This window comes from Capsella rubella, unplaced genomic scaffold, assembly GCF_000375325.1.
Source record: "Capsella rubella cultivar Monte Gargano unplaced genomic scaffold, Caprub1_0 scaffold_7, whole genome shotgun sequence".
Taxonomy (NCBI): Eukaryota; Viridiplantae; Streptophyta; class Magnoliopsida; order Brassicales; family Brassicaceae; genus Capsella; species Capsella rubella.
In genome coordinates, this window is record NW_006238917.1 from 10,669,458 (window position 1) to 10,683,953 (window position 14,496).

Below are 14,496 nucleotides of genomic sequence, written 5' to 3' on the forward strand. Positions count from 1 at the left end.
ATCTTACAGCACTTTGTTATTTAGCTTAGCATACAATTTGCTTTTTGCCCAATCTTAAGAAAATATTGTTTTGGTTTAGACAGAGGAAGAGAAACAGAAGAAACCTACAAATCATAGCTATGGTAGAAAGAGATTTTCAGCTAGTTCAAAAATCAATTCTTCTTAAAAATGATAAAGAAAAGGAAATTAAAGAACTTGCTCTTTGCTTATATTGGAACACAGATATTATTAGATGATAATCAAAGTTTCATCAACACATAAAATCCAAGGCCTTAATTTGTCTTCAGACTACATTTTGGAACAAATTAACACAACTACAATCATGCCAATGCCCTCCTTTGAAAACTCCCTTCACGGTCGACGAAATCAGATTTCCGCTTGTTATCAGGAGGAGCTTGAGAGCTTCCTCCTCCATCATCGAATAGGAGAGTCAAATCCTTGGCAACGAAATTTTCATCAAGATTATCCATCCAATCTGGTTCAGCATCGGATAAACTAACAGCGTATCTCTTATAATACAAACCCATAAAAGCTAAACTCACTTCTGAATCATCCATGTTTTTTGAGAGTACAATCACATTTCCTGGTGAAGGATTTTCTATCCCCCATAGGTACATGTCCAATAACATGGAGTAAATCCCCGCATGCTCGTCGTCTTCGGGTAAGGTACCGGTTTTGATTCCTGCATCGGAAAATTTACGAAGCAATCCATCATCATCCGAGAACCTACTCTCCTTACCGTAAAACTGGATTGACACATGCCCACACAAGTTCATAGCTTTGACTTCTGATTTGATTTTCTCTTCCACTGAACGAGGTTCAAGATCGTAAGGGATTGGGTAATCTTCCACGTTCCAAAACACGCATGTGTTAGAATCTGCCAACGGACAACAAGTAATCAATGACAGATCGATCAGATCAAAGCTAATCCAGATCATAGAAAAACCATATCGACTAAGAGATATATAAAGAGAGAGAGAGAGAGCGAGATCTTACCACTGTATAGTCTGAACACTTCAGACATGGTTTCGTTAGAAAAAAGCAGATGAACAGATATGGTTGCTTAAAAAAGGGTCGGAACTTTATATTAGTTGACGGAACCCTAAATTGAGATTATAGATATTTATGGGTTATTTGCACGTCAAGTCACTTTCCATAAAGATATTGCCAATTAAGTCACTTTGTAAAGTGCCGTCTGACACAGAGAAAATATGGGACGAAGACCTATCGTATACTACAATTATTTGTAAAGTTCCATCAACATTTTCAGCCTTGCGTCTCTCTCAAAAATAAGTTCTACAATTATTTTTCCCCACAACAAAAGTTCGAAACTTTTTTCCCCGTTTAATTAAAGTTTGAAACCGATTTACACATGAAGTTGGGTTAATGTTGGTTTATTGTAAACCAATCTCGTCTTAACCATTTAAAAGAAAACAAAACCTATACTACACCAACTAGGTTCGGATCCGCGCTACAGCGCGGAGGAATGTTTTCGGGTTTATTTTAGTATCGATAATTATTATTTCAAAATATTTATTTAGTTTCAATTCTTTGGAAAAATGTGTATTCAGAAATGAAATACAGTATTTAAATAAAACAAATAAAAGAACGTATATTAAACAAATTACAAACTCACAATGTATATTGTAACGAATCAATCCGTAAAGACCCGTGTATTTTTATAAAGAATCATGAAAAATGAGTAATTATTTGAAAAATAAAAGTATAATTAAATAAATATAATTGAATCATGACATAAAATGGGTATAATTACTACAAAATGAGAAAATTTAAAACCCTATAATATAGGAGTATAGTTAGCTTTTAAATTTGAAATAAAAGTTACGTCATAAAATATACTCTTATGAAATATAGTGATTTAGTTTATGATAACAATCGTAATATAATCTTATGAAATATAGTGATTTAGTTTATATAAAATAAAGAATATTTAATGTTTAATATTCAGCTAAATTTTTTAATTTTATTTTTTATTTTCAAAAGTACTTAAAAATAAGTAGTATTTTTAAAAACAATAAATTTGATTAAATAGTTATTATTATTGCTTCCCAAATAATAGTAATGATAATTTATGTAATATTTTTCTTCCCAAAAAAGAAATTCTGAGACATTGTCGAAGAAGAGATGGAAGCTTAATATGTGACTGTCGAAGGTATTTGTAGTCTACGGTGAAGAATGCAAACATATATATATATATTGCTTGAAATATTCTAAATAAGAAATTAAAATATACCTATTTCCATAAGTTATGAAATCGTATTAAATTCGAATTTCTAAACTTTAATATTATATAGAAATTAATTGTATCAATGATTAAGAATATAATCGCAAAAGTTACGGTAATGTAACCATATAAGGATAGTAGTTAAAGATTTTGTTGGTTAGCTATTTTTTTGGTAATTATTTAACATATACAGTTATTATAGTATCTTATGGCTAAGTTAGTGGATTCTAAGTGAAGATCTTTGATTTTATAGTACCGAAACATTTGTTAACAGGCTGTTTAATACTCTTTTAAATACTCTTTTAATACTCTTTTAAGTGGTCCGATTATTTAACTATCCACTAAATTCTAATCGGGTTGTTTTGCTAAATTTTCCCCAAATAACCCGACTCATGAATTTTTTGTACTCCTATTTTACTAATATAGAGATTTACTTAAACCTAACCTAATTAAAAGCAAAAAAAAAAAACAAAATTAAAACCATTAAAAAAATAGATTATAGAAACATTTTATTAAGGAAATTTTATATTTCGGTTAGGGTTTAGATTTTATACATAAACAAAATTGTATTTCGGTTTGGGTTGACAAAATAGTGGTCAGGATTTAGATTTTGTAATTAAACGAAATTATATTTCGGTTTGGATTGACAAAACAGTGTTTAGAGTTTAGATCTTGTAACTAAAACGAAATTATATTTCTGTTTGGGTTGATAACATAGTGGTTAGAGTTTAGATTTTGTAATTAAACGAAATTATATTTCGGTTTGGGTTTATAAAAGAGTGATTATATTATACAAATTTTGTTTCCATAATCTATTTTGTTTTAATGATTTTAGTTTTAATTTATTTTTATATATAGTATGACGCGACAAATTACTTCATTTTAATTGGTTAATCTAAGTGAATGAGGAGGGGGTGAACCCAAAGTATTGCTCGTAGTTGCACCTAAACCTAAAATTTCACAAAGGTCTCTCGCCCTCTTCTCATCGAAGCTATTGCCAGCCGCGTCAAAACCATGTCCCAGCCCACCAGCGAAAGATTTTTCCCACCCCCTACCACTAGACTCGACGGGAGTAAGTTGCATCTCTTGCTTGAACTTGTTCGTCTATGATCTGGTTTAGATTTCATCTCTATCAGTTACTTTTAAATGGATCTTGTCTTCTGATGTTTGGCAATAGTGGTTTGTTTTTAATCGTTATCCGTTTTGTGAAACTTCACAGGTCGTTTAACGATGGTCTACTGGGTCATCGATGATGGCCCAATCCCTTCACTTTACGAGATTTGGAAGGCATACGATAAAATCGGATCATACCTCGCCCATGTGGAGGAGTTTCGTGGGGGATCGAAACTCGAGGTTTACTTTCTTAAACCAGCCAAGGTATTGCCCAAAGAATATTGGGATCATTATGAAGAATTTATGAGAATCAAGAATGGTAAAGAAGGTGAATCCTTCTACTTTAAACCCGCTTTTCCCTTTTATATCACCTATATAACTTGGTTAGTGTGTATTCTATTGCAGTCGCTTGTCCCCTTTATATATCACCTATATGACTTGGTTAGTGTATTCTATTGCAGGTAAAGGTGTGAGATTTGAAAGGATGTTACTTGACATTCTTGTATGGTCGTTGCTGGAGAAACGTAATTATCTGATAATCTCAAGTAACAAAGACTTTGGACACGGCACCAAGTTCAACACAGTACGTGATACTTTAAAGGAGAAGGGTATCACTGTTACTGTAGCACATCCTGATTTTTTCATAAACCTTGATCCCTCATTCTTTGATCAGTTTGGCATCCCCTGAAATAGTTCCCAAGTTTACATTTACCCTATACAAAATAAGGCTATTCAGGTTCCATCTTTTTTTTAAGAAGAATAAGAAACATTAGAAGCAGGGGAAAGAGGATCACAAGACTTCCATTAGTTGCTTCACTTCAGTTTCAGTGAGTCTAGAGCCAAGTTTAGTCAGCCTGGTTTTCAATTCTTGGTAAGTAATTGTGCCCGCTTTTTTCGATATCCATACTCAGCAAACATTGTTTTTAAGACCTTTAATTTCCTCTTCCGAGAGATTCTCTGCAATAACATGCAAACCAAAATCAGAAACACAACCTATGATTAAGCAAAACAAAAGAGAATTAATGTCTTACTTGCAAAAGAAGCATTTGTAATATTTTACCTTAAGAGCTAGCTTCTTAAGTTTGTTCATTGCTTGGAATTGCTTCATCCGAAATAACACCGCGCTATCAATAGGCTTGTCCGGTGCTTCTCCTCCTCTGATCCAAGGATGTTCTGAGCAAGAAAAAAAAAGAAAACCACAAGGATCACTACGGATTAGTAAAGCACTACTACAAAACAGCACTTAGAGAGACCAAAGGGACTTTACCAAGAGCTTGTGCGGCTGAGATTCATTTTTGAGGGTCACTACCAAACTTATACAGAGTTATTTTTTACCCCACCCAACAACTGTCATAGGTTAAGTTTTTATGTTGAGTTGTTGACACATGAGAAATTTTTACTAAAATCGTCACGTAATTGGGAGCCAGCCAAAACATTATAAAGAAATTAATATGAAAATATATCATACATACACCCTTCGGAAGAAATATCGAACACGTTAGACTTTTTAGTTTTGTTACAAAAAATTCATAAATTTCGTTTCATTTTACAAAGCTACGCCCAAGAGAGAGAATCCGACCGTTCAACTTCAGAGAGCAAGGCTCCTCACTTGTCTGAACTCCTTAGTCTTTGCCTTTAGCCGACTTCAGGTGTACAATAAGCATCTGTGGCGCAATTGCCATTGACATATAAGCTCATGCAAGAGCAAGAACAATTTGAATGTATACTTGTTAAGTGAACAAAGTACTTGCAGTTACAAGTTTTCAATGTACTTTGCTCAATATTAAAAAAAAAACACAAGAAAAGAGACAATAAGTGTACCATGAGAGTGTTGAACTTGGGTTTAGGGGTGTCAAAAAGCTGAAGAAAACAAATTTCGATTTAAACCATTCCAACTCTTATTTTGTTGTTGTTATAGATCATTAATTGATGTATCCTACTATATTAATTGGAAATACACAAATAAAAACAACCTTATATATTGTAAGAATTTACATTGAAATGCCATTAGAAAAAGTTTTAAAAAATAATAATAATAATAATATAAAGATAATTATAAAAATAATCAAATGAATTAAATACGTAAAATCGCAATATAATCGCAAGTACTAGTTTTTAACCCGTGGTACACCGCGGGACGATATTTTAAAATGTATTTTTTAAAAAAAAAATTGTATGGTATATAAGATTGTACTAGTGTATTTTGTTAGTTAATTGATTAATTATATTATTTAATTCGTGTATTGCATGATTACTTATTTTTATATAATCGTAATTTGATTAACTTAATTAAATAAATCTAATAATCAAAACAATGAAATGATGTTGGCATAACATCTTTCGTTTAAATAGTCTAATTTTATATTAATTTTTCTTGTGAGCTTGACTATAATAGACAACCCGTAAAAACATATATAATTATAGTTATGTAATTTATAACCCGTTTCATCACATGACCTACACATTTATCAATAATACTTTAGTACATACATTTTTGTATTGATTGAGTAATATATGTCCGTTTTCAAAAATTCGATTTGCAACATATGCAGAAAAAATATATTTTTACTATACATATGTTTAGAACGATTAAAGATTCTTGCATGGTGTTGTGGTCAGCGGACGATGATTAATAGACAATGGAACTGTGCGCGTCGCGCTACCAAATTGGTCGATACACCGACAAATAGAAACTATGCACGTCGCGAGACCAAATTGGTCGATACACCAACAATGAATTCACAACATTATGTGAAGAACTCAATGAAATTTTGCGCCTCCTTGAAAAAAAGGAAATCAAAATCAACGACTCTATAAATTACATTGTAAAGCTAGACAAAAGAAATCAAAATCAATGCCATACAATAAATATTACACAACTTCTTACTACGAGCTGTCCAAACGACAAGAAAACAACGCGTGTGACAAATAGACGAATAGGAGCAAAAAGCATATGTCACTAAAACCGAAAGCCACTTCCTCAACATCTTATGTAATCTTTAGTATGTAATAACATCACCTAGTCAATAATGCAAGCCAACAATTATACACTATAGTATACGTTGATGACACAATTCAAAGGATGGATAGATAAATCATATAGTCAAATTTGATATTAATATATATACACTAATTACGCTGCGATGTGGACACGAACACGCATAACATCTATTAGATATCATCCGTACAACTAAACTATAAGAGAATGTCCAATGCATCATAACTTGTACTTTTTATAATTACAATAATGCTAAAAAATTTGTTTACAACTTTAGTATTGGAGATGATCTAAGCTTACTTACTTTACTAATTAGATAACTTTTCTTATTCCTTTTGACTTCTTTTGTCTAGCTTTTCATTGGCCATCATTATAGTTTAACACTATACCGAAAGTTTCACAAAATATTATAAAACCTTGTAAGTGATTGTATACAATTATTAATAAGTTTTGTTTTGCCATATGAAAATATGACTAGACTCAAGATGAATGGACCCAAAACAACATTTGTTCCAAAATTTTCTATAGTAATTAAAAAAAATTCATAACTATTATATATTTTTCTCACCTGACTTTTAAGGGAGATCTCAACAAATCAACAACAAATACATGCAGTTTAAAAAACTTACATTTCAATGATGGACTTTACTATGAAAAAAGTTCACATATACGGCAACAAAAGGCACATATATTCGAATTTTTTAAACTCCAATTTAATTTAGTTATTTTTTTGTTGCACATCAAACTGCACTAGAAATGTTTGGATATGAACTTTGAAAGAATTTTTTTTACGATGATTTGTGTATTGTGTTTGTCTATTTTCATCTCTACACACATTACAAAACGGGTGTATTGCATCACTTTATGTATATTTGAATCAAATATAATTGATGTAAATGATTTTTGCATCATTTTATTGTAAACGATAGATATTGCATCGATTGTAAAAAATGATGTTAATTTTGCATAACTTAATTTGATTGATGTTAGTAGTTGCATCAATTTATCAAAATGATGCAGACATTTGAAATGGTTATAGTAATTAATGTTAAGTGTATATATTAGTTATAAATAATCAATGATAAAATTAATAAACTAATTTCAAAATAATACTTTAAAACATATATTATTCAAATTTATTGATTAATATGAAAGCAAACTATTGTATTTTTTGAGGTAATAATAATTCATTTCTTAAGACAATTTGCCTTGGATTTTAAACTAATATCCTTAACAAAATCAAGATTTTGTTTTTTGCTGCGAACTTCCGCTTGGCTAGATGCAGTCTCGGATCCAGCGTCTGTAAAGACGCATTGATGTTTTTCTCCATGTCGCGAATTTGATGAGTTTCCAACTGAGAATTTTCAAAATCCCACCAAAAAGGTACTTCGAACTCAGGATCTCGTCGATCTAAAAAAATACCAAAAGTTGTTAGTAAAAAAGATTTTATAGTGGTAATAACTTAGAGCTATCATCTGATCAGAACTGAGAGAATATGAAAACCAAAACATGGAAATTAAAATTTTCAATATTTATAATATTTTAAACTTTTAAATTTTTTATAATTTATTATATTTTGAAACTTTTTAGGAGTTTTCGTTTTCTCAAAAATAAACGGACTAAACCAAATAAACTGGATGTTTGAAAAATCAAGCTTACTACTCATTTGTGGTTGGAAGTAGATTAGGTTAGTCATGTATTTATAATGGTTCTAAGCCATTGTCAAAACAATTTTTTACCTGATTTGGACGTTGTACGTACATTTTTTTTTTATTGAATGAGTAATATACGTCTGATTTCAAATATTCAAATTGCAACATACGTAGAATTTTTTTTTATGCTGACAAAAAAAAAGAAATTTTTTTATATATTTATTATACATATGTTTTAGTATTAAAATAAATTTAAAAACAAATAATATCATATAAAGATATAGGAAGATATTTAAGAGAAGAAAATTAGCAAATTATATTTAGTTAGATTTTTGTTGCACATCAACTTTTTTAAACTCCAATTAAATTTAGTTAGATTTTTGTTGCACATCAACTGTACTAGAAATGTTTGGATATGAACTTTGAAAGACTTTTTTTTACGATGATTTGTGTATTGTGTTTGTCTATTTTCATCTCTACACACATTACAAAACGGGTGTATTGCATCACTTTCTGTATATTTGAATCAAATATAATTGATGTAAATGATTTTTGCATCATTTTATTGTAAACTATAAATAATGCATCGATTTTAAAAAATGATGTTAATTTTGCATAACTTAATTTGATTGATGTTAGTAGTTGCATCAATTTATCAAAATGATGCAGACATTTGAAATGGTTATAGTAATTGATGTTAAATGTATATATTAGTTATAAATAATCAATGATAAAATTAATAAACTAATTTCAAAATAATACTTTAAAGCATATATTATTCAAATTTATTGATTAATATGAAAACAAACTATTGTATTTGTTTGTGTTAATAATACTTCATTTCTTAAGACAATTTGCCTTGGATTTTAAACTAATATCCTTAACAAAATCAAGATTTTGTTTTCTGCTGCGAACTTCCGATTGGCTAGATGCAGTCTCGGATCCACCGTCTGTAAAGACGCATTGATGAGTTTCTAACTGGGAATTTTCAAAATCCCACCAAAAATGTACTTCGAACTCAGGATCTCGTCGATCTAAGAAAAAATACCAAAAGTTGTTAGTAATAAAGATTTTATAGTGGTAATAACTTAGAGCTATCATTTGATCAGAACTGAGAGAATATGAAAACCAAAACATGGAAATTAAAATTTTAAATATTTATAATATTTTAAAATTTTAAAAATTTATAATTTATAATATTTTGAAACTTTTTAGGAGTTTTCGTTTTCTCAAATAATAAACGGATTAAACCAAATAAGAAATCAAGCTTACTACTCATTTGTGGTTGGAAGTAGATTAGATTAGTCATGTATTTATAATGGTTCTAAACCATTGTCAAAACAATTTTTTACCTGATGTGGACGTTGTACGTACATTTTTTTTATCGAATGAGTAATATACGTCCGATTTCAAATATTCAAATTGCAACATACGTAGAAATTTTCTTTTATATTTATTATACATATGTTTTAGGTTTAAAATAAATTTAAAAACAAATAATATCATATAAAGAATAGGAAAGATATTTGAGAGAAGAAAATTAGCAAATTGTATTTTTTATTCATTATAGATAGATTTTAGGAAATAATGTGATTAATATTAGTTTCCAATTTTGTGGTTTTGTTTTGATTTAATTGCACAACCTAATTTTTTTTCTAATTCAAATGGCTAAGAGTTTAATTATCCAAATGTTATAAAGTAAAAAAGTTATAACCAAAAATGTAATTTAAAATTAATAATTTAGATATCGATCGTCTTCTTATAATCAAAAGAGAAGTAAAAATTGAAATTTTGACAAAATTAACCTTTAAATCATTGAAATTGATATTAATTATGCACACAGGAGAGAGAATTGAGAAATTGATAAGGGATAAATTGGACATAAAAATATTTGATGCACATATTACTACTAAATCCGCTTGTATCCGAGAAACTAACATGCTAAGTGCTAACTGTCGAATCCATTACACAATTTGTTATGGTAGGCTTTCAATAATATCGTTAGCCTACTACAATTGTATTTTATTGAACAGACGAATCCATTACCTAATTTATTGAGAGAACAAAGCCCACAAGCCCACAACAATATCCTGATCTTTACAACACTCTTTGGGTAAACGTGTCATAGATTGTTTTACGTATTGAAAAGAAAATATACTAACCAGTGATATAGTTCCTTGGTTGAGTCCATTCAAAGAATTATGAGATTGAAAACATCATCATAAATTTAAGCAAGCTTCGAATCATATGTTTTTTATAGTTAGCGAGTAACAACACCGATGTATCTTTTTACAAAAATTATAAACACCAACTGGTTTCGCATTGGAAAATTTTAAAATTCTTTCTTTTGTTAAACTAAATATGTATGTTGTCAAGCTTACACATCAAAGGATTTTGCCGTTTTTTAAAGAAATAATCCAATTTTTTTGGCAACTATTAAACAAAATACCATTTGGAGTTTCACTAATGCTATAATTTGATTCGGAACTTCATTCAAGTAAACAACACATTCAAGTAAACAACAGATAAAAATATAAAACCAAGAGTAACCTGAAAAGGCAAAACTTGAAAGCATAGATGGTTGACCATGATTTGACATTTCGGTGATGTTTAAAATTCTTGATTATGAATCCTAAACGTTCCTTAAGAGATCCAAATTAGATGTGACATGTTATTTCTAAAAGGAAAAAAAAACAAATCTATAAGAATTGATTATACCAGATTCTTAGGAAATTAAAATAGACGAAGGTGGAAGAAGATAATGATCTGAATGTCTCGTAACCTTAAAAGTGACTTCAATCTTCATCGAGAGTGTGACGAAGATGAGCGTGTGGGCTATTAAAATAATATACACAGCGGTGAAATATAAACATACATGATTTGTTTTTAGTTCTTTTACTATTATTAGTGGTCTCTTAGCTAATTCTTAAGCAAAGAGACATCTTTTAGTAAATTTTAGCTTAAGAGTTAGCTAAGACATCTCAATATTTTTAAAACCGAACAAGATTGTGAACTGGATTTATCTTCTGGGTGATAGGGTTATTGGGCTTACCGGGTCAGACCACGGGTCAATTAATTAAAAATTATCATTGTGTTTATATAAATTATACATTTTTGAAAATATTAAATTAAAATAATCATACAAAATTTAACAAAATTAAAAATAATAATAAAGAAGTAAAAAAAGTTATATCTACATAAAATCAAAAGAACATTAATAAAACATCACAAATTCACAATAATTAATTTTAATTATGTTTGTGTGCTGCTTGATAAGGAATAAAAAGTTTTAACTTTCAAAAATAACTATAAACTTTATATTTACTTCTAAAATCAAATAATTTTGGTGAATCATAACCCGTCCAGTTCAATCGGTTCACCGAGTCCCGGTTATGGCGAGTTTTTGTGGGGTTTTCCGGTTTTTAGATTGACGGTTATTAGTATTAAATCCAAATGGAGAAGTAACTGGGTCGTGAGTTGACCGGTCGGTCTGGTCCAGATGTGAAAACATTGATTTTGTTCACAAAACATATGTATATAATATCTTTATTTAGTTAATCAATATATACAATAAAGCAAATCATATCAAGTTAAAAAAGAATAAGTTTTAAAAAATAAAAAATAAATACTACACCGCGGGTTCAAGTTAATTATTGTATATATATACTTGGTTCGTAAGAAATAGAATTGTTGTTTCTACCAAAAAAAAAAGAAATAGAATTGTTGTCGTTAGAGAACAGAAATAAATAAATGTTAAGAAATCACCTTAATTTGCCGTTTTTTTTTTTTTTAACTCTTTCATTGATAAGGAAAAGCTGAAAATTACAGAGAAGAAACAGAGTACAGAAAAGAAACAGAGTACGATAAGGAAGAAATAGAACTAACAACGAAAACAACTCACAAGATCACCCAAACTTCTCTTGATTAATCCGATCATGTAACCACGCCGGACCACCACGCGCTAGGTTTGAAGTGAGACGACCATCTGAGGTTACACTCTTGGCTATATCTCGAACTAGGGAGTTAGCTTTTGCCGAAGAGAGCATAAACTTAATCTCCCCCATCTCCTGAAGCACTCCACCAATCTTTGTCAACACGGCCCGGTATTTTGGCCACAACATGGGAGCTGCTAAAGCATTAAGAGCTCCTGCACAATCCGACCAAATCTCACAATTTTGAATTTGAAGATCCTTTAGAGCTTTAATGCACCACAATATACAAAAAAGCTCAGCCGTTATTCGATTCCACTTCGGGAGGAACGCATCACGAGCGTGGAACAGAGCATCGCCATTGTGATTTCGTAATAACCAAGAACCACCACAAAAAGCAGTCGTTAATCCATGAACAATGAATGTTACATTTCATAACACCTAGAACAGGCCTACACCACCGATTAGAACCCACACGGCCTCGCGAACTAGGGAGACAAACTTCTGGAACTCGGGCTTGTTGGTGGAATATCCATTCCTCTGAAGCAGTCAAAGCGGCTGCGAGCAAACAATGAGGATTTTGTGGAGTCCCTGCAAATATTAACCCGTTTCTTGCTTTCCAAATCCCCCAAATGATCCATGGGATTGCATAACGAATTTGAGCTTGAATATCAACTCGTTCTATTAGCTGTAACACGAAAGCAATATCCTCAGAAATATTCATCGAAAAACCACCTTCTGGCATAGGAAGAGATGACTGTAACCATACAGGCTTAACCACCGAACAACCAAACAAAACATGTGCAATTGTTTCTTCTTCCACCTTACAAATAGAACAAAGCGGGTTAACCAATACACCATGAGTACGCATGCATTCAGCTACTGCCAATGCTCCGGACAAGGCTCTCCACAAGAACATTTTTATCTTCGGTTCCGTATGTAAAGACCAAACCGTCTCTTTAACCTTGTTAATGGCAATGATATGCTCTGGTAAGGGATCTAACAACTCTATCTCACGGTTTAAAAGCCAGTTCCCACTCTTCACCGAATAGTTACCGTCAGCAGAGAATGCCCAAATATAGCCATCACTCAAGTTTGTAGCCGGTGGGAAGGACCAAATGCGATTAACATCACATTGGTAAAACAGTTCCTGCAACCGTGGGACATTCCAGTCACCTCCTGGGTTTATTAAGGACGACACCTTCAAGCTTAAATCCATGACAAGCTCTTTATTAGATGGTCTTCTTGGAAAGTCATCTAAAACCCATTTATCCATCCATACACTTGTGTTGACACCATCACCAATCGTCTTCATGACGCCCTTTTCCAATAATTCACGACCAAACAATATACTGCGCCAAGCGTAAGAAGGCCTAGCACCTAAGACAGCTGAGAAAAGGTCTTTGTCCACATAATATGCCTCTTTATAAACTCTAGCCAAGAGCGATTGGGGAGAGACTAGTAAACGCCAAGCTTGCTTAGCAAGAAGAGCTTGATTAAACCTTCCGATGTCTCTAAACCCTAAACCTCCTCTAGCCTTGGACCGACAAACTTTCTCCCAAGCTACCCAATGCATCTTATTCTTGTCTTCGGTAGCATTCCACCAGAACTTCATCATAGCACTTGTTATCATCCGGCATTGATGTTTTGACAAACGAAAACAGGGCATGGCATACACGGGTAAGGCCATTGCAACAGATTTCAACAACACTTCTTTTCCTCCCAATGAAAGAGTTTTTTCAAACCATCCACTTAAGCGAGACTTAAGCCGATCAGTGATATAACTTAGAAGTTCCCGTTTCGAGCCACTAAAACATTCCGGGAGGCCTAAGTATTTACCCGCTCCACCTTCTTGTTCTATGCCCGAAAATAATCCCAACAGTCGTCGCATATAAGGATCTATTCTCTTGCCAAAAGAAATAGACGACTTTTGGAAATTAATTTCCTGACCAGAAGCGTTGCCATAAAGGACTAAACACTCCAGTAACGCCTTACATTCAGGTAGATTTGCTCGGCAAAGGAAGAGGCTGTCGTCGGCGAAAAGTAGATGCTGCACTGACGGGCAAGAAAGGGAAAGCTTCATCCCCGTTAAATGACCAGCGTGCTCTGCTTTGTTCATAATATGTACCAAGGCTTCCGCACATAAAATAAACAAAAAGGGAGATAACGGATCTCCTTGACGCAACCCTCGTTCTGGTTTAATGAATCCATATGATGCACCATTCATAAGAACGGAATAAGAAACTGATGATACACAGCTCATGATCCACATAACCCACTTGATATCAAAGCCTAGCCTCAGGAGCAACTTTTCTAAAAATTTCCACTCCACTCGATCGTACGCCTTAGACATATCTATCTTAATAGCCATGAAGTCTTCATCACAATGTGGATTAGTTCGAAGAGCATGTACCATTTCATGGGCTAATAAGATGTTATCTGAAATTAATCTTCCCGAGACAAACGCACCTTGAGTATTGGAGACAATACTAGGGAGAATACCCTTTAATCTATTACAAAGTACCTTAGAGACAATCTTATAAAGTACTGAGCAAAGAC

General features: G+C 31.9%; 2 protein-coding genes and 1 long non-coding RNA gene across 3 annotated transcripts; 1 reads left to right on the plus strand and 2 right to left on the minus strand.

Annotated features, from left to right (window-relative positions):
- Nucleotides 1–223: 223 nt before the first annotated feature.
- Nucleotides 224–1,046, minus strand: LOC17879292. The gene is made up of 2 exons (XM_023779868.1): nucleotides 997–1,046; nucleotides 224–877 (listed from the first exon to the last, which is right to left on the minus strand). The coding sequence occupies exons 1-2, from the start codon at nucleotides 1,022–1,024 to the stop codon at nucleotides 321–323; spliced, it is 585 nt and encodes a 194-aa protein (XP_023635636.1). The 5' UTR covers nucleotides 1,025–1,046; the 3' UTR covers nucleotides 224–320.
- Nucleotides 1,047–3,186: 2,140 nt separating this feature from the next.
- LOC17880944 lies at nucleotides 3,187–4,423 on the plus strand. The gene is made up of 3 exons (XM_006282685.2): nucleotides 3,187–3,317; nucleotides 3,465–3,686; nucleotides 3,820–4,423. The coding sequence occupies exons 1-3, from the start codon at nucleotides 3,260–3,262 to the stop codon at nucleotides 4,044–4,046; spliced, it is 507 nt and encodes a 168-aa protein (XP_006282747.1). The 5' UTR covers nucleotides 3,187–3,259; the 3' UTR covers nucleotides 4,047–4,423.
- On the minus strand, nucleotides 3,976–4,715 carry LOC111829762. Its single transcript, XR_002833117.1, has 3 exons — nucleotides 4,626–4,715; nucleotides 4,419–4,531; nucleotides 3,976–4,315 (listed from the first exon to the last, which is right to left on the minus strand). It is a non-coding gene; the product is annotated as an uncharacterized LOC111829762 (long non-coding RNA).
- Nucleotides 4,716–14,496: the final 9,781 nt, after the last annotated feature.